At 39.6% G+C, this 20,553-nt stretch overlaps 1 protein-coding gene across 1 annotated transcript in view; it reads left to right on the top strand.

Moving 5' to 3' along the window:
* Positions 1–20,553, top strand: part of TEK (TEK receptor tyrosine kinase) — a 668,093-nt gene that overhangs the window by 510,889 nt on the left and 136,651 nt on the right. Inside the window, exons 15-16 of the mRNA XM_078676713.1 lie at positions 12,326–12,530; positions 17,774–17,884. Coding sequence (XP_078532839.1) covers positions 12,326–12,530; positions 17,774–17,884 — 316 coding nt within the window. The remainder of the gene's footprint in view (positions 1–12,325; positions 12,531–17,773; positions 17,885–20,553) is intronic.

Here is a 20,553-nt window from a genome sequence, read left to right on the forward strand (position 1 = left end):
AACAAATTAAGTTCCTTAGAGATGAGCAGGCCTACGAGAATGGAAGAATTCTAACTTTCGCAAAGAAATATGATGTCCCAAGAAAGGAACTAAAACGGAGCTAACAAGATAAACGTACCCCGCCAAGTACTGATGAATCAGAAGTAGAAGGATCTGAAGGGGAACAAGTATCTGGGAGCAACAGAGATGAAGACCAGCAGAAAACCACTTTTTTTCAGGAATACGAGCTTATGGGAAGTCTGCGACAACGACCAGCACCACGCACTCACCCCCCAGAAGGAAGAGGAAAACGAGGAGGAGTAAGAAAACCCGTAGCAGGAAGATCAACTCCTATATTGACACGCAGCAAACGGGGGGGTCAATAGAAATGAACGAAACGACCCAAACGGTGGTGAATTTATCAGATAAAGTCCTAACTGAGACTGAGTTAAGTGTCCTAAAATTGGGTCTAACCTTCTGTCCAACCCTGAACTTCGATTACACACAAATGAGAATTGATCTTTATCTATCCATCCGGAAGGGCAAATTAATGAAATTGCATGTACTCCACCCACGACAAAATCAAAAATCGTCAGAACAAATAGAACAGTTTGACGAATTGAGAGGATCAGATTTGGAAACTATCCAACTCCTCAATGAAATAACTGGGGAAGAAGGATCTTTTGCAATGAACACCACACAAAGGTTGGAAGAATCGAGCATTAGCCAACGCACGTGCAAAAGCAATCTGAAGAAAAATTCAAAAAAAATTCCAAGAACACCCTATGATGCAATTGATACTTTTCAAGAACTAATCATAGAGGATTTGAAACAATTACAAACAAAGAAATTTAAGAAATCACAGAGGAATTTATCCAAAAAGCAATGGGAACCAATAAAAACACTAAAGGAAGATGATTCTGTAATCATTAAACCGAGTGATAAAGGAGGGAACGTGGTGGTTCTGAATAAAACACAGTATGAAGATGAGGCTTTATCGCAGTTGAATAAAAAGGAACACTATCTCCCAATCAACAAACAGAGATTTCTGGAAAGCATTTCAGACTTTGAACATTAATCAATAAATGGAGAGATGAGGGAACACTAGACCAGGAAGACCGATGTTTTCTTACATGTGAACATCCTGAAATAGCAACATTCTATCACCTGCCCAAAATACACAAAAGCAAAGTGTGGCCTCCAGGCAGACCCATTGTTTCAGAACAGTTTATTGGAAAACACCTCAATTTACATTGATCACTTCATCCAACCCATGGTGAAAGATTTAAATTCATATCTTCGTGATACCAAAGACTTCTTGTGCTTAATTGAAGGAATAACTTGGGAATCAGATATGCTTTTAATAACATTAGACATAACAAGTCTATACACGTCAATCGATCATGAGAAAGGACTCTTTGCTATGAAATTCTTTTTTAGATACAAGACCTTTGAAATTTCGGAAACATAACTAAATGCTATTGGAACTTGCGAAATTCTGTTTGTATAATAACATCTTTATATTTGCAGGATAATTGTATGTACAAAAACAGGGGACCGCAGTGGGCACGTGCTTCGCCCCCAGCTATGCGAATCTTTTCGTTGGCTGGTGGGAGAAGCATGTGGACTGGGCGGGTACCAATGAGAGGTGGATGGAAAACATCGCTCTTTGGACGCGATACATTGATGATCTTTTCATCTTGTGGCGCGGTCCTAGGAGCGAAGCTGAGCAATTCGTGGAGGCACTGAATCAGAATGAGCGAAACTTAAAATTCACGGGTTGTATCAGCCGAAAGGAAGTAATCTACCTTGACCTGAGAGTATATATATTGATAAGAACAGGATACAAACCGCACTACATAGGAAGGTGACAGCAGGCAACACCATCCTGCATGCAGGAAGCTGTCACCCAAAAAGAGTTGTAAGCAACATTCCTGTAGGCGAGTTTCTTAGAATGAAACGCAATTGTTCCATCACATCAGATTACAACATAGCAATATCTCAGGCGAAAAAGAGATTTCGGCAAAGAGGATATAGCACAGGTCTGATTCAAAGAGCAGAAGCAAAATGTAAGAATACAGAAAGGAGTCTTCTAGTAACAGACAAGGTTAGAAAGGAAGACCAGAATGTGAGACTAATAACTAATTACACAGAGAAATCCACAGTATCCTCAATAAGAACTGGAAGGTTACCAAATCTGACAACGTGATAGGGAACATGTTACCAGACTATCCCCTAATTACATACAGGAGAGGCAACTCCTTAAAGGATCATCTGGTAAACAGTCACTATCAACAGAAAAAGAAAAAATCCTCAATTGTGACTGGATTTTTTCCTTGCATGAAATGTAAGGCCTGCAGGTTTAGCCATAAAGTAAAAGAATATCATGTTCCTGGGTAAAAAGCAAAGGTGCCCATTACAAAACTCTTGAATTGTAATTCTGACTACACCTTATACTGTCTGACCTGCCCATGTGATAGAAAATACGTGGGGAGCACGATAAAACCAACTAAAAATAGAATCCTAGAAAACCTGCGGGCAATAAACAATAAGGACCATAACTACCCTGTAGCTCATCACTTTGAGGACAAACATAACAGTAACAGCAGCCTCCTCAAATTCTTCTGTCTAGATCAGATTACCAAGTCAGAGAGAGGAGGTGACAATGTAAAGAAACTCCGCCCATTAGAGTCCAGGTATATTATTAAATTACAAACGTAAGTACCAAAGGGACTCAATAATGAGGAAGAAATGTGGATTCATGTAGGTTAAAGCTCGTAATATAGATCATTCTGGGTAAAAACGAAGTGACTAAAATCCTTTCTGTATAAAATGCATTGGAACCAACTGTAAAGAGTAACGTCTGTTCAATTTCACAAATAATGCTTATGATTACAGAATTTGTTTTTTGAAATGTTTGAGATCAGCTGTATATAAGTTGGCCCATTCAGGGCACAATTATGAATAATCGGCCAATGAATTGAAAATTGATATTGTTGTGCGCACTTTATTAATAATGGTTAGCACATAATTCAATATTTAGCGCATAGGAAACATGAAATTAGAATGTTGAATAACGGTGCGTTAAATACAACATGCAATGAAATAATGTTGGTAAAATAATGTATTATATGATCTTTTCAAATGTAAATAATTACACCATTCTAAGATGGCCGACGAAAATAAGTCCATGTTTGATTTTTGTTACTCGCACGAACACTTTCTAGGTCAATGAAATGAATGCACTTTTTATTTAAACACTGTTGAGTAAAGTTTTAATTGACACTGACGAAGGCGGCAACGCTGAAACGCGTTTGTCAATTTTCGCTGTACCGGCTTAAATAAAAATATAATTTTTCGCTTTGAAAACTCCATATGGCTCAGAAGTGCACTCTTTTGAAAAGTTTCTTTTGGAAGTAAGAGACGGGAGTTTTGGAATTAATTGGCGCGTTTCACCGCGCGCAGAGGACGCACCCGCAACAACGAGGAGCGGTGGCTGGTGAATGGTGTATTTGGAGATATATACACATATATATATATATATATATATATGCCAAAAACTTTTCCTCATCAAAGGAAAAACGGGTCGCACAGCCAGATTTGATTATAACAGCAATCTTCTTTTATTACTAAGTATCACAGGGCAATAGCGCAACTGATCTACGCGTTTCGGTGTCTCTCCACCTTGCTCACGATCAACAGGGTTGCCCCACCCCTTTACTTTTTAAAGATTACATTTTTTTCTTTACTCTCATTTCCTGTCACATGTTGTTCCAAGGATTCTGGTCCTTGTAGTTTACAACTTGTTATTTACAAAAAAAGTCAACCTTTATAGTGTTCAAAGTGATGTTATTAACCAAACATCTTTGTCTCAGTTCTTTGTATGTCCAGTGTATGTTGCCTTCCAATAGGCCGTGTTTATTATTTTTATGCCTTCCAATAGGCTGATTTTGGGTTTATGGCCACTGCTGGACAGTAGTATGTTTGAATTCTTTTATACTATTTCTGCTTCATAGGTGCACATATAGTTCCTCCGATTGATTTAATCCATTTGGATGCAGGCTCCTCAGATTAATGATGAATCTCGATTCTGCTTGCCTCAGTTTTCTCTCCCGATCACCTCCACGTTCTCCTTTTGGAATTGTTTGTATGCCATAAAATTTTAATTTTTGCCAATCTGCCTGATGGTATTGTTCCATGTGTTTTGCTATGGCATTTGACCGGTCCTTGTGGATTGTTGCCCGCATATGTTGCAGAATTCTGTTTTTCAATTCTACTGTTGTGCTGCCCACATACTTCATTGGGCATGGACATTCAACTACATACACCGTGAATGGAGTTTTGCATGTGATACACTGTCTGATTTGCCACTTCTTTTTGTTTGCCAAGGTCAGCTCTTTTGTAGGTTTGGCTATTTGGCACACCTTACATCCGTAGCACTTCACAAACCCTTTGGTTTTGAGCCAATCATCTTGTTGTTTCTTCTGAAAGTGGCTGTGAATCAAGTGATCTTTTAAATTTTTGGCACGTCTGTATGTTATCGTTGGATGATTACCCACAATTTCCTTCACTGTGTCATCCAATTGTAGCAGTTTCCAATTTTTTCTTAGAATTTTCCCAATTTTTTCACTTTCTTGGGAGTAGTCCATGATCAAACGAATTTTTCCTTTTTCTGTATCCTCTTCCAGATTTTTTCTCTCTAGACATTCCTCTCTTGTCTTCATCCTTGTTCTATTCAAGCATTTTCGTACGATTTTTTGTGGGTATTTTCTTTTTATAAATCTCTCCATGGGCTGTTTGCTGTTTACTTCCCACTGATCTTCTTCACTGCATATCCGACGGACTCTCAGGAATTCCCTGTACGGTATGCTGTTTAACAATGTTTTTTGGTGGAAGCTAGTCGCTTCAAGCGTGGCATTGGTTGAGGTTGATTTTCTGTGCAATGTTGTGTGAATCTGGCGATCTTTAATATAGATTTCAGTGTCCAAAAAGATGATTCTTTCTTTACTCATGTTGTAAGTAAATTTCAAGTTTGTTACACTGTTGTTCAATAATTGAAAATATTCCTGGAATTCCGCTTCTGTTCCGTCCCAGATTATTAAAAGATCGTCGATGAACCTTTTCCAGCTCACAATTTTCTCCACTGATGTTTCATATTTTGAATTCCAAGCCATTTCTTGCTCCCACCATCCCATAGTGAGACATGCGTAGGAGGGACTAAAAGAAAATCCCATCGCTGTTCCGTTCCGTTGTTTGAAGATCTCTCCATCAAGTATTATTTCCGTCTCTGCCGCATGTTTCTTGTTTCCACCCCTGTTCTCTCTGTTCCACCGCTTGCTCCTTTTGCCTCTTCTGTTGTATTTTTGGGGAAGGCAAACCAGGACCAATGGAGGAATTCACCTTATCACAAGTGGTAAATCAACGTGGGGCAGGTTTGAGTGGAAAAAAACCGAAATCAAGATTTTACCCACAATTGAGTCCAGGAAATAAAGTGGATTTATTCCAAGAAGCAGTGATTCAAGACATCTACAAACTAAAATGGAATTTTGATGACGATAATCTAACAAAGGAGGAACGGAAGGCATTGAAAAACTTATCTGAGGATGATAAGATAGAAATAAAAGTCGCCGACAAGGGTGGAAACGTGATAATAATGGATCGAAGTGCATACATGATAGAAGCCCATCGTCAACTAAGAAACACCAATCACTATGTGAAACTGAAACAGAATCCATGTGTGGAAATTAAGAACAAAATTGATGAAAAACTAAGTGTATGGACATCAGAAGGACTTATTGATGAAACAGAGAGGAAATTCCTGAGAGTGACACACCCCATATTGGCAACCATATACTTCTTGCCAAAGATACACAAAGACCAAAAAAATCCCCAGGGAAGACCAATAATATCCGCCAAGGGGTCATTGTTGGAACCAATGGCGGAATATATAGATCACTTCTTACAACCGTTTGTTGCAAAATTGAACTCATACATTCAGGATACGAATGATTTATTGCGAACAATACTGGATACACCTTGGCAGGAGTCTTATCATTTGATCTCAATGGATGTAATTGGGTTATACACCAATATTGACAATGACATGGGAACAAATGCATGCAATTTTTTCTTAAAGGAAAGAAATCTGGAATTCAGTAGTCATAACAAAATGTTACTGGAAATTATCAAAATCTGTTTAGAGGAGAACTTCTTTACATTCGGTGGAGAGATCTTCAAACAACGGAACGGAACAGCGATGGGATTTTCTTTTAGTCCCTCCTACGCATGTCTCACTATGGGATGGTGGGAGCAAGAAATGGCTTGGAATTCAAAATATGAAACATCAGTGGAGAAAATTGTGAGCTGGAAAAGGTTCATCGACGATCTTTTAATAATCTGGGACGGAACAGAAGCGGAATTCCAGGAATATTTTCAAATATTGAACAACAGTGTAACAAACTTGAAATTTACTTACAACATGAGTAAAGAAAGAATCATCTTTTTGGACACTGAAATCTATATTAAAGATCGCCAGATTCACACAACATTGCACAGAAAATCAACCTCAACCAATGCCACGCTTGAAGCGACTAGCTTCCACCAAAAAACATTGTTAAACAGCATACCGTACGGGGAATTCCTGAGAGTCCGTCGGATATGCAGTGAACAAGATCAGTGGGAAGTAAACAGCAAACAGACCATGGAGAGATTTATAAAAAGAAAATACCCACAAAAAATCGTACGAAAATGCTTGAATAGAACAAGGATGAAGACAAGAGAGGAATGTCTAGAGAGAAAAAATCTGGAAGAGGATACAGAAAAAGGAAAAATTCGTTTGATCATGGACTACTCCCAAGAAAGTGAAAAAATTGGGAAAATTCTAAGAAAAAAGTGGAAACTGCTACAATTGGATGACACAGTGAAGGACATTGTGGGTAATCATTCAACGATAACATACAGACGTGCCAAAAATTTAAAAGATCACTTGATTCACAGCCACTTTCAGAAGAAACGACAAGATGATTGGCTCAAAACCAAAGGGTTTGTGAAGTGCTACGGATGTAAGGTGTGCCAAATAGCCAAACCTACAAAAGAGCTGACCTTGGCAAACAAAAAGAAGTGGCAAATCAGACAGTGTATCACATGCAAAACTCCATTCACGGTGTATGTAGTTGAATGTCCATGCCCAATGAAGTATGTGGGCAGCACAACAGTAGAATTGAAAAACAGAATTCTGCAACATATGCGGGCACCAATCCACAAGGACCGGTCAAATGCCATAGCAAAACACATGGAACAATACCATCAGGCAGATTGGCAAAAATTAAAATTTTATGGCATACAAACAATTCCAAAAGGAGAACGTGGAGGTGATCGGGAGAGAAAACTGAGGCAAGCAGAATCGAGATTCATCATTAATCTGAGGAGCCTGCATCCAAATGGATTAAATCAATCGGAGGAACTATATGTGCACCTATGAAGCAGAAATAGTATAAAAGAATTCAAACATACTACTGTCCAGCAGTGGCCATAAACCCAAAATCAGCCTATTGGAAGGCATAAAAATAATAAACACGGCCTATTGGAAGGCAACATACACTGGACAAACAAAGAACTAAGACAAAGATGTTTGGTTAATAACATCACTTTGAACACTATAAAGGTTGACTTTTTTTGTAAATAACAAGTTGTAAACTACAAGGACCAGAATCCTTGGAACAACATGTGACAGGAAATGAGAGTAAAGAAAAAAATGTAATCTTTAAAAAGTAAAGGGGTGGGGCAACCCTGTTGATCGTGAGCAAGGTGGAGAGACACCGAAACGCGTAGATCAGTTGCGCTATTGCCCTGTGATACTTAGTAATAAAAGAAGATTGCTGTTATAATCAAATCTGGCTGTGCGACCCGTTTTTCCTTTGATGAGGAAAAGTTTTTGGCATAATTGAGCGGCGTGGGTTCAGCCGCAGGACAACGCACATGCATGAGCGCTGCAGAAATCCCGTGCTGTGAACCAACGTGGAGGTGATATATATATATATATCAGAAAGTACACAAAGTGTTTGTCTTGCGCTCTCAGGCAAACAGGCAAAGGGATCCCAGGTATCAAGTTAGCAGTTTATTACACAACGCGTTTCAGCTAAGAAGCCTTGTTCACGTGTAACTTCACACAGAGGACACCGACATTAAATAAAGTTTCAGTATTACAGACCTGTAGTCGACATAGAAGTCGGACTAACAAACATAAATGGCAGACATATTGGAATGGTAAAAAGTGTTGTTAACATGATTCTCAAATTGTTACAGCAAATTCAGCTTGCATACGGTGTTATTCATCACACCTTAGCTAAGAATATGTATATCTATACATGAAAATAAACAATCTCTGTAAAATACAATTTGAGTAAGCATAGATCATTTCCAAATACCGTATCCTCGAAATGCATATATATTCAAAAAAGAAGTTGCCACTCCGGTGGTTGCACTCGCTGGAAGTCTGGCCCCAAGCAGGGTGGCTCCTTCAAAGCATCTCCCCACACTCACGCAGCCAAAGCGTTTCAGGATGTCTCCCTTCCTCCGGGCGGCTTACACACACAATGAGGAACACCAGCAGTTTTACAAGGAAATCCCACCTTTATTTTCAAAAGTAACCCTGATAGTAATAAGGTAGGTGATGTAGCAAAGCAGGATGGGATTTAAAGTCCTTTTTTATTTTACATATCCATGTGGACGCCAGCGTCTCCATAGTGGAAAAAATAAAAACGTGGGACAAACAATGTTCGAAACGCTTCCCTGAAATGAAAACGGCCCCTCCAGCTTCACAATGCCTTGGTAATTCCATTACTGCAGACCCACTGGGGTCTAGCGGTTGTACAAACCGTGGCCTGGGCTTGGCCACACATGTTAAAAAAAGATATATATATATAAACCAATAACACAAATCTATTTAAAAAAAAACATTTTATCACAAATTAAACATCAAACTGTTTAAAACTCTTTAAACTTAAATTTCCCACTCCACTCAGTGCAACAGTAGGGAAAGTGTTGGATAGCAGAGGGCTAAAAATTACTATTCCCACTCCAGTGAGTCCAACAGTAGGGAAAGTGTTGGATAACAGAGGGATAAAAGTTACTATTCCCACTCCAGTCAGTGCAACAGTAGGGAAAGTGTTGGCTAGTGGAGGGTCAAAATTTACAATTGCCACTCCAGTCAGTGCAGCAGTAGGGAAAGTGTTGGATAGCAGAGGGATAAAAAGTACTATTCCCACACCAGTCAATGCAACAGTAGGGAAAGTGTGAGATAGCGGAGGGGTAAAAATTACATTTTCACTCCAATGCGTGCAACAGTAGGGAAAGTGTTGGATAGCGGTGGGGTAAAAATTACTATTCCCACTCCAATGAGTGTAACAGTAGGGAAAGTGTTGGATAGTGGAGGGATCAAATTTACTATTCCCACTCCAGTCAGTGCAACAGTAGGGAAAGTGTTAGATTGTGGAGGGGTACAAATTAGTATCCCCACTCAGTCAGTTCAAAATTAAAAACGAACCAAATATCAACAGCAAAAAATAATATTTAAAAAACAAAATAATTGAAAAATATATAAATATGTCAAAAATGTAAATACAAATATATTTGATATTAATAAAATAATAATTGTTTATGTTAAATACATATGACAAATACCTACAAATATTATAATAAATCAAATAAAAAAATACTTTTCAAACAAATAATAATTTTAAATTTTAAATTATTTAGAGAAAAACCATTCATTATTACACAAATTTAGTTTTTTAAAATTTCCTTTTATTTCCCACCGTTTAACACCACACAATTCACATTCCAAATCTACATTTTTCATGAAAATGTACTTCCATTGTTAACATAATTATCAATTAAATATTATTTACTAAAAAAACAAATGAAACATAAAATTAATTAACTTCCCACCTTTACCCCTATAATCCCCACAGCTCACAGCTAAAATGAAACTGAAAAAATTACACACAATTAAAATGTATTTTAAATGAAAAAAACTAATAGTATTTAATAACTAAGTAAAATTAATTTTCTCCCCACCCTTTACCCCAATAAAACCAAAACCACATACAAAAAAATAAACAATGACCCTAATTATCAATTAATTAATTAATATTAAAGATCAACAATTTATTAATTAAATAAACATAAATTACTTCCCACCCCTTACCCCTATAAACTCCACAACCCACACCTAAAATTAATTACACAATTTCCATATTAAAATATTTTCAATTAATTAATTAATAATAATGAACAACTAATTATTAATTAATTAAACATAAATTACTTCCCACCCTTTACACCTTTAAACCCCACAACCCAGCACCTAATGTTAATTACACAATTTCCGTATTTAATTTTCAATTAATTAATGAATATTAGTTATCAGCTAATTATTAATTAATTAAAAATAAATTACTTCCCACCCTTTACCCCTATAAACCCCACAACCCGCCCCTAAGTTTTTTACACAATTACCAAAATCAATCACCAATTAATTTATTAATATTAATTAACATACAATTAATAATAAATTACTTCCCACAATAAACACAATTAAATCAATATTAATAAATAAAAAATTTTTTTAATTTATTATAATTAAATTACTTCCCACCCTATTCCCCTATAAACCCATAACCTGCTACAGAACTAAAAAACACAAAATGTAATTAAAATAAAATTGGTAACTACTAAAAATTTAACACATATTAAAAAACATAAACAATACTAATACAAAAAAATATAGAAATACATTTAAAATATATACTAAAATACATACCACTAATTAAAAAAAATCGATATTTTAAACAACTATATTTTTGCAAACGATATTGACCTCTATATTTTTAAAAACGATGGGGCATATTAGCAAGGGTTGTATCGCCGCTTCAGCGGCACTTTTTGGCGCTAAAGCGGCGATATTACTATCGCCCTATCAGCAAGCTGTTGCTAACAGCAGTTAGCGACAGCTTTCAGGCGATAGCGACCTGTTTGGCGCCCGCTTTTCATGTCAGCGATATTTATCGCTAATGACATGCAAAGTGGGCGTACCCAAACTGTTAGCAACTGAAAGCAGTCGCGAACACAGCTATCGCCTATTAGCAACGCAGGCAAAGCGATAAAAAAAGTCACGCTAAGTGCTATTATCGCTAGTAATTAAAACCTGCTTGAAACCTTACTTACCTGTATTCCCCAATGGGAGGTGGATTATCAGTCTAAGTCCACCATGGCGTTATTGCGTGAATATCGCTTTATTGCGTGAATATCGCTGGATTTCCAGCGATCTTCAGGCATTTAGTCGCTGTCGCTGGATATTTTAGCACAGTGGTAACGTTGCTAATAGCATGTTTTCTCCGCTAAAGTATCAAGCGATAGGCAGCGATCAAAATTAACGCGCTAGGCGCGTTTTGCGATAAATATCGCAACTCCTTGCTAATATGCCCTGATATTTCTTATCTTAATATCGATATTCTTGACCAAGATATTCTTGCTGTCTATATTTCTGTGTCACAATATTTACAACTCGATATTTGTGTAAGTCAACATTTCTTACTCGATATTTTGTCTAAATACCATTTCATATAATGGCCGTAAAGAGCAAAGTTTGCATTTATTATTTATCTGAAGCTACAACAATGCAACAGAAATTAATCTCTGCTCATGTCTTCTTATTTGGGGAGGCTGCTATTGCACAAGAAGTCATGTGGAGCTAGAAGTACACAGTGGCAGTACTTTACACACCAAATAAGTAATATGCCATTAAATATCTGTAGTTTGCTTCAAGATATCCTGTTTTAAGCCTCGTTCTTCAAAAAGATCAACTAAAAACATATGAAGCTTCTAGTGGCGGCTCGCCCAGGGAGTGCTGTGGGGCGGTGAGGCGGGGTGGGGCAGGGGCAGGGGCAGGGGCAGGGTGGGGGGGGGTAGTGGAGTCCAACATACGACGGACAGGAGTAAGGTAAGTAATTAAATAAAAAACCTTAGCTTTACCTTGTGCGCGCTGCAGCGCAGAGTTGGTGATGCGAGCGCGCAAGTAAATTGTTTTATTTATTTAATTACTTGCCTCACTCCTGTCCGTTGTATGTCGGACTCCACCACCCCCCTACCCTGCCCCTCCCCGCCCCAAAGCACTCCCTTGGTTAGCCGCCACTGGAAGCTTCCATGCTTCCAGCTCCTTGGTGTTTGTGTAGAATGTGGCATTGACATGTTTTGTAGTTTCTATGTTTCGTAGGCCTGTTACACCTTTGTAACACGGTTCGATGTTTATACAAACCCACCAAATCTAATATCTCTGTTTTTGCAGCGGGAAGAGCCAGCGGTGCAGTATAACTCCGGCAGCCATCTCCGTAAGGCCAAAAACGGTCAAGACCCTAAAGTCTACCCTGTCCTGGAGTGGAACGACATCAAGTTTCAAGATGTGATAGGGGAGGGCAACTTTGGGCAAGTTCTTAAAGCGCGAATTAAAAAGGACGGCCTGCGGATGGATGCAGCAATCAAAAGAATGAAAGGTTGGTCTCATTAGTTAAAAATGGACCACCAGCATGCTTGGAAAATATGTGTTTTGTAAGACGATCATCAGCTTAAATACCAGTTGATGCAAATGGCATTTTAATGATGGGTGGGAGGGAGAGTAGAACTCCAATTTACCAATCTGTTTAACATACAAATGTGTCACATCAGCATACTATCTCATCAACACCATATAATCTATAACTTTGTCTCCACATGTAACCTTGATGATGCCCTTTAAAGTAACCTGAAAGGACACCCTGTTCCCCTTCATAATCCTTGCAATATGCCTCCTAACACTAAAAAGTTAACCCTAAACCAAATTCTACCCAAGTCATGAACATATACAAATGAAGTTCGCGGAAATATAACACATTAAATTGAATTAAATGATACAAATGGTAACTATTGCACTCTAACCCTTATAGTAACTAGGGGGCCCATTAGGATGGCGGGCAAATTGCCACCGCCAGGCTGGCGGTAGCCATCGCCGGCCTGGCGGGGGCAATTCGCCCGCCATCCTCACCTAAATGACCCCCCGCTATATTAGTATGGCGGGGGGACCGCGGCGGACGGAAAGACCGTCTGCCGCTTTTCCTCCCCGGTCACCTTGCGACCGGGGAGGAAAAGGTCTAATATGGTGGCGGTGTCTAATAGACACCGCCAGCCATATTAGCATGGGCTTGTTTAGATGCCTTTCCGTGGCAGCGATGCCGCCACGGAAAGGCATATGGTCTTCATTTTGGGGGCCCTCTGCGGGCCACCAGTGTGAAGGAGAGGTGGGGGGTGCACACGGAGGGTACCTGTGGTACCCCCTGCATTTGCATAAACAAAGCGGCAGGCACCGCGCAGTGCCTGCCGCTTTGTTTATGCAAATGCATACGTGCATTTTTAGCATTGTGGCGGGCGGTGCTGAGAGCACCGCCCGCCACAATGCTAAAAATGCAGGATGCGCCCGCCACAGTGGCGGGCGCATCCTAATACCCCCACGGGACCCCAGCCCTTATGGCAGGCGGCCCCAATAACCGATAGGATGGCGGGTGGATGACCCCCTAGCTCTGCACCTAAGTCAAATATTACATTACAATACATCACATATTAAAATAAATATTGAGACATTAGCAGCCATAACCCAAACTCCCTTGAAATAGATTATCTAAATATTTAAGCTGTTTAAATAAGTTAAACCCTTTTTTTAAGAAAACCTCTGCTTGTTATAAACATTTTTAACTGTCACACACAATTAAGTAATTTCAATGTGATCAGCAAAAAAAGAGTTATCAGGCTACTACTGATAGAGGGACTTAGGCTCCATTCACATGTTGGTCCCCCAAGATAGTAAGTGATTGGGCCAAAGTTGTGTGCTTCTACTAAAAAGTTTATATTGCATATTCTTAGCTGGTGGCAATGCTTCTACTGCAGGACTGAATTGGTTATGGTGCAAGTCAATGATCGTGGCTTTAGAACATTTTTGTTTATTATGAAAGATTAGTAGGCCTGGCGTGTCAATGGTGAAAAGCAAATGTTAACAGCAATCCATTTAAGAATGGATTGTTATTACTCTGTAAAAAAGAAAGGTTAGAATTTTGGTACATGGAATGTCACAGATTACTGTAAAATGCACAGGTTTTGGTGGTGTTTTGGTGTATTTACCTCCTGGGAAAAAACATGGTTATAGAAGATTTATTCTGTGAGGATCTTTGTTATGATCTCATAGTAGTCTGCTTTTCCAACTGTAATTTTGTAAACTTCTGTAATGCTATGACAGTATGCCTGATTATTTACTTGTGGAAAAGCTTAAACTCAATACAGTGGTCCTGAGTTGAATATAGTGGCAAGCCAATATGTCTATCGGCCTGATGTCACAGGTCCGATATGTTTGATATGAAAAATTACAACACAGGAAGCAAGCCTGATGTATTTACTAAGTTACACATATGTGAAAAGTGGATTGTTTATGCATCATGCCAAACCAAAATGACGGACAGCTATGGCTACTAACATAGCATTTCCACAGTTAGTAGAAACAGCCAAGTAGTGCTCTTCCTATAACTGGTTTGGCTACTTAAAGCCCCATTGTCAACACACATAAAGCGTTTTAGAAGAGGCAGACAATATATTAAACAGTCAATATTGAAATAACAGGAATATCAGCCGATCCATACCCAACAGATAGTATTTCAGTCAATTTCACAGTTCCCATTTAATCTCATCAATGTTAAATCATTCCAAACGTGTATTTTTGAAAAAATAAAGTCCCATTTCAAATCCACAAAACACTCGTAAGGGATCCGCCAGCACTTCAATATTTATTCAAAACCTTCTTTATTATAAATCCATAGCTTCCTTTAAAAACAGTGCATCAGCCCCGCCAATGCATTTCGTCCTGCACAAGGACTTCCTCGGGGCTTTTTGTTCCCCCAGATGCACAAAACAGGTTGCATAGCTATTCTTCACCATTTTCTGTATCCACCATATAGTGCCCTTGGGAAGACGTTGCAGCTAGGTTATCGGAGTACAACTATTCAGGGTTATATGGCCTAAAACACAATGAGAAATTGATGATCTGTGACCAATAGAGAGAGAAATACCTATTGGCCTATAACTTGAAGTACACTGTTTGGTAGAAATGAGTTGAAGCATTACCAAATCCAGAGCCTCCGTGTTGTATGCATCGCTCTGTGGCACATTAGAGACCCGAACTACTTTAAGTGCAAATCACCTCACAAGTTCTTTGTCATCTCCACAGCTGATGCCCACAAATTATAGCCCCAAATGGAACATGGGACTTTTTAATTGATTGAGGAGGGAATGATTGAAGAGATCCGTCAATTCACAACAAGTCTTTTGCAGGATTATAAAATAAAAAAAGAGAAGCATACAACTTAATCCACTAATTGCCTTAATAAAGGTTTGGTGGCCATCCCACTGTCCTGCCGGAGTGGCATCATTAATGAGCGCTGCTATTCTGGTGAATGACTTACCATCATATTTAGAGATCTCCACCTGCCTGGCAGAGATCTCTGTACCTTCAGAAGAATCTCCCCATGCCCTTCTACCCACAAAACTTGCAGTCTCCCTGTATTTAGAGAGGGAGGAAGAATTAGGTTTACACTAGTGTAGCCTCCAGTAGCTTTGTGTAAACCAGTAAAAATTTCTGACCTGACGCCCCATCCGCCATGGGGCCAACAGATCACAATGATGGTCAGGCTGCCTTAACGGGGATGGGCGACCACTGCTTTTTCCCAGCTCATGTCTGCAATGCTTCACCCTTTCCTGTTTGACATTTACATGACACCCATGGCACTAGATCCTCTCCCTATACCAATTATAACACCTGAAAACTGGCAAAATCACAACGCCTAGGGGCAGATTTACAAGCCCCCTGCGCCACCAGTTTGTCACTTTACGTGACATACTGGTGGATCAGGGGGCTCCTCTATATTTACAAGGACAGGAAAAGCCACCTTGCGTGACTTTTTCTTCTCCTTGTAAATACGGCACCTTCACACGCAGCTCTTTGCGTTGAAGGGGCGTTCCATGGGTGTTGCTGTGGGTGTTCCCACGCAACACCCATGGAACAAGACACATCTCCAGATTTACGAGAATTTGTAAATCTGGAGAGGCGTCTGAATGCTACACCACCCTAGAGGTAGCGAGGCGCAACGAGGAGAAATGTTTTCATTTCTCCTCGTTTTTTCCTCTTTAAATGTGTGCTGCATTCTACAGCACGCATTGAAAGAGGAAAATGCCTGTAGTGGTTGTTATTGTTCAGGAAGGTGCCCCTTCCTGCACAAAAACAATCTCCCCACGACGCAGGCATCCTTGCACCATGGTGCAAGGGTGCCTGCGCTAGCGCATGGCTGCAGTTTGTGCGCCAGCGCAGGGGGAAGCACAGAGATGCAACATATTCTTGTAAATATGTCGCATCCCTGTGCTTCGGAAGTGCTGCAGCGTAGCACAGGGCTGGAAACAGCCGCTAAAGCGAAGATAATGAGCTTGATAATATGTCCTTGTGAATTCCTATAGCAGCCCAGGTTCTGGTGTTAACCTGGGCTGCTATGAGAATTCTCAAGGGCATATTATCAAGCCCATTATCGCCGCATTAGCGGCAGTTTCCTGCCGCTAAAGTGCGATAATTTATCCCCGTTCTTGATAATATGCCCCCAAGTTCTCTTGGCCACTTTTTTAGCACACATTAAAGAACACTATATCACAATGCATTAACCATCAACACCCAGATTTCTCTCCTCTTACTTTATTACGTTATGCTTGCCTTTAACCATGTACAGTGCTCTGCTGCCTTTTCGGTAGGTTTGTGCTATAGAAATACCATATACATACATTCGAACAAGAGACTAGGGGGCAGATCTACAAGGAAGTGCCATAGCGTTGCACCGCAAGCCCTTTGCGATAATTTTCTCGCATTTCTTGATAATATGCCCCTAAGTGAGGCCCTAACTCCAGTTCAGTCAGCGAGAAACCTCTGGATTTGGTTTGATATCGACCTTCCCCTCAATGTCAGATAGCAGAAATGGTCTAAAGCACCAAGCACCACCTTATAATTACTAGAAGGGTCATCCTACATCTCCAGTGAAGACACTAGATTGAACTGGATTACCAGGGCACTAATCTTATTTTAACTTCACTTCTGCAATGCAGTCTACATAGGAGCACGTTAAAGGAGCCTACAAAATTGTCACAGGGTAAAAAATGAGGTAACCATAATCTGCATCAGTCTAAAGAAATCCGAGCTCTTGCTCTAAAATATCTCTATTGACTTCCAGTGGGACTTCCAGAGTACTTAGGGGATCATTACTATGGTGGGCGGACAAGGTCCGCCCGCCACCGTAACGGTATACGGGACCGCCCGCCAGGCGTGCGGCTGTCTCGCCCTCCATACTAATGACCCCCTTAGTGTGACATTTCTTTTTGTTTAATAACATTAAAATTACATCAGTATTCTTAAACATATTTGGGCTGTGATGGCGTAGGATAAAAACATCCATTCATATGTACAAATTGTATTGTAAAATATTGAGTTGCACCTTGTGGTCATACCTCCACTGAATAAAACAAGTATGTCAACAAGACTACTCAAATAAATAGGTATAAACATGCTGTCACGAAAAGTCTAAGACTCATTAAATTAGTTGCTGAGTATTAAATCTGTATAAACATGTAGTTATGAAAAGTCTAATACTCATCAAATTAATTGCCAACATCTCTATTTTTCTTTTAGAATATGCATCAAAAGATGATCACAGGGATTTTGCTGGTGAGCTAGAAGTTCTGTACAAACTTGGACATCATCCGAATATCATTAATTTGCTAGGAGCATGTGAACACCGTGGTAAGATAATCTAAAATATTTATTTCATTAATTAATTTTCAATGTGCTCACGGATCGCTGGCGCCACTTAGAGCGATTCAACAGGAAAGAAACGAGGGAAACGGATGAAAATGTCAGTATTCACTTTGACGGAGGGCGGGGAGGAGAAAATATGTTTCATGATGGGGGAAAACAACAGGAACAAAATCTCAGGTGTCTTAAGGTGCCTGCGCTCTTCTGTAAAAAAAAAAAAGCAAAGTGAGAATGAGCAATGGGGATTGAATTTTAGTTAAATGTCCCTTTGAAAAGGTAAGTTTTCAAAGCCTCTTTGAAAGATGCTGTGATGACTACTGTTCTCAGATGAAGATCCAGCGAATTCTAGAGATGAACGCCCTTTGCTCTGTATTGAGGGGAACAAATCCGAATTCGTTGCTGGACCTTAGGTTTTGGCACAGGCTGCAGAGGAGTCACAAGCTTTCAGGAATATGAGACCAACTGCCCGAACAAATTTGAAAATTAGACTGAGAACTTTGAATTGTATTCTAAGTTCCATCATCATCCAGAGGAGTTCTTTAGGTGCTGAAGGGATGTGGTCAGGTTTGTTCACATTGAGCCAGACTACTACTGCAGATGGTTCTGTGTTCTTTGGATTTTCAGAATTTCCTTCTTCGAGCCGCAGATGTAAATTATATTGCAATAGTCCAGCAAACATACCAGGGTTCTTGTGAACTCAATCTCCAATTCTAATTTGTATGTTATATATATCTGTACAACGTCAGATTCTGACCTTTTTTCTTGTTGGAACACACTCACAACTGACTTATTCGTATCTTCTTTTTCTATATATTTAAGGTTGATCTAAAAACATACTTTCTTAAGCAAAGGAAACACTGAATAATTCTTCCTTTTAATCCCATTTTGCAACCCCATCCCCTCTGCCATGTCCCAACGTCAACTATGAGCCCATGTAAATATACATTTTGCTAGAATTATTAATTTGTGTAATACCTCGTAACGTATGAAATGTCTTGCAGCAGTAACCCTGTTTATGTTATCTACTTCACTTTTTATTTTATTTTTGGATAGGTAATCACAAAATGGAAAGTAGTCACAAATGTCAGTCTGCTACTTGATATATGGAAACAAGGAAGCAATAACAAAAGTTGCGGTCTTAATGCTATAATATAAAATGCGTACCGAACATAGGCCATATTATCAAGAACAGGCGATAAAATTATCGCAGCTTTATTGGCAGGAAACTACAGCTAAAGCGGCGATAATGGCCTTGATAATATGTCCTTGTGAATTCCCATAGCAGCCAAGGTTCTGGTGTTAACCTGGGCTGCTATGGGAATTCACAAGGGCATATTATCAAGCCTATTATCACCGCTTTAGCAGCAGTTTCCTGCCGATAAAGCGGCAATAATTTTATCGCCTGTTCTTGATAATATGCCCCATAGAGCTTTGTCAGGGCAAGCAGCAAGTCTTTGGAACTCACCACCCAAGCCCCTATGAAAATAGGGTATCAATATGCTATTTTATGGACTACTGAAGACCTGAATGTTTTAAGTCCTTACTTTCTCAGAATTTATTGAGGCAGTGCTACAAAGCAATATTGAAATTTCTTTTACATAACATGTACATCATTTAGGAAAGTACTAATTTTAGATATGAACTGTATTTATATTTTTATATGTCTATGTTGGTAGGTGGTTTATTAGTAGGTGCAGGTATGTACCTACAGCTAGTAATAATACCACAAACACAAATAAGGTCCAGTCAAGTCTCAATAAATTAATCCTTGCACAACCCTTGGTAGCTTGGCTGACGAGTAGTAATGCTTAATTTAGGGGACAGGTGTGTAAAGCATTTAATATCACCAAAACAATAAATAAGTATAACACAAAACACAATAAAAATCCAACACCAGATTTATAACAAAAGAGAATATTTGTATTTTTAAACACCAAAACAACAAAAATTCAATGTAGGGTACCTGAGATATGAATGTTTAAAGTTTATATTAAAAAGTGAGCTTTCTAGCACCTAACCCAGAAAAGCACCATCTGCAGCTATCAGGTCACACTGGACCGGGACACAGTCACAGTTTCAGGCTGACCGCTATGGAGCACGGGTCAGATCCGATGAGCAGTAGGGCCCGGGTCAGGTTTTTACCTTCTGACTTGCCACTTCTTTTGAGCTTCTTCTCTCGATGTCGAGCGATCGGGTCCTTGGATCTGGATTTTGGTTTGAGGACACCAGTCTGCTGCAGCATGATGCCTCAATGAGTCCTGGAGATCTTTCTCTTCGCCATTGACGGCGAGGAGCTCCAGAACTTTAAGCGGGGCAAACCTGCATTGTCAGGCCGAGTCGAGGACTCAACACCGCCAGCTTGACTCTCGTCGTCGGTGCCGGTCTTCTCATGGAGCTTTTCTACAAAACTTTGCCAAAAGTTCCCAAACTTTGAAAAAAAATTCTCTGAAGGTTTCTTGATGCAGGAAAGGGGTCACAGCACCAACCAAGGGTTCAGAAGCTGTGGTCTGCCTCTTGAAGTTTGGGACTGCAACTCCCACAATGCACCTGGTCAATCCACGTAAAATCCAGGTGAAGCTTGCCAGCTGGAGTTGTCCTTGTTGTTGATGATGCAGGTACCTTCTTACAGCACTTTTCTACCTGCTCCTTATCAGGGA

Source organism: Lissotriton helveticus, chromosome 2_1 (assembly GCF_964261635.1).
Source record: "Lissotriton helveticus chromosome 2_1, aLisHel1.1, whole genome shotgun sequence".
NCBI classification, from domain to species: Eukaryota; Metazoa; Chordata; class Amphibia; order Caudata; family Salamandridae; genus Lissotriton; species Lissotriton helveticus.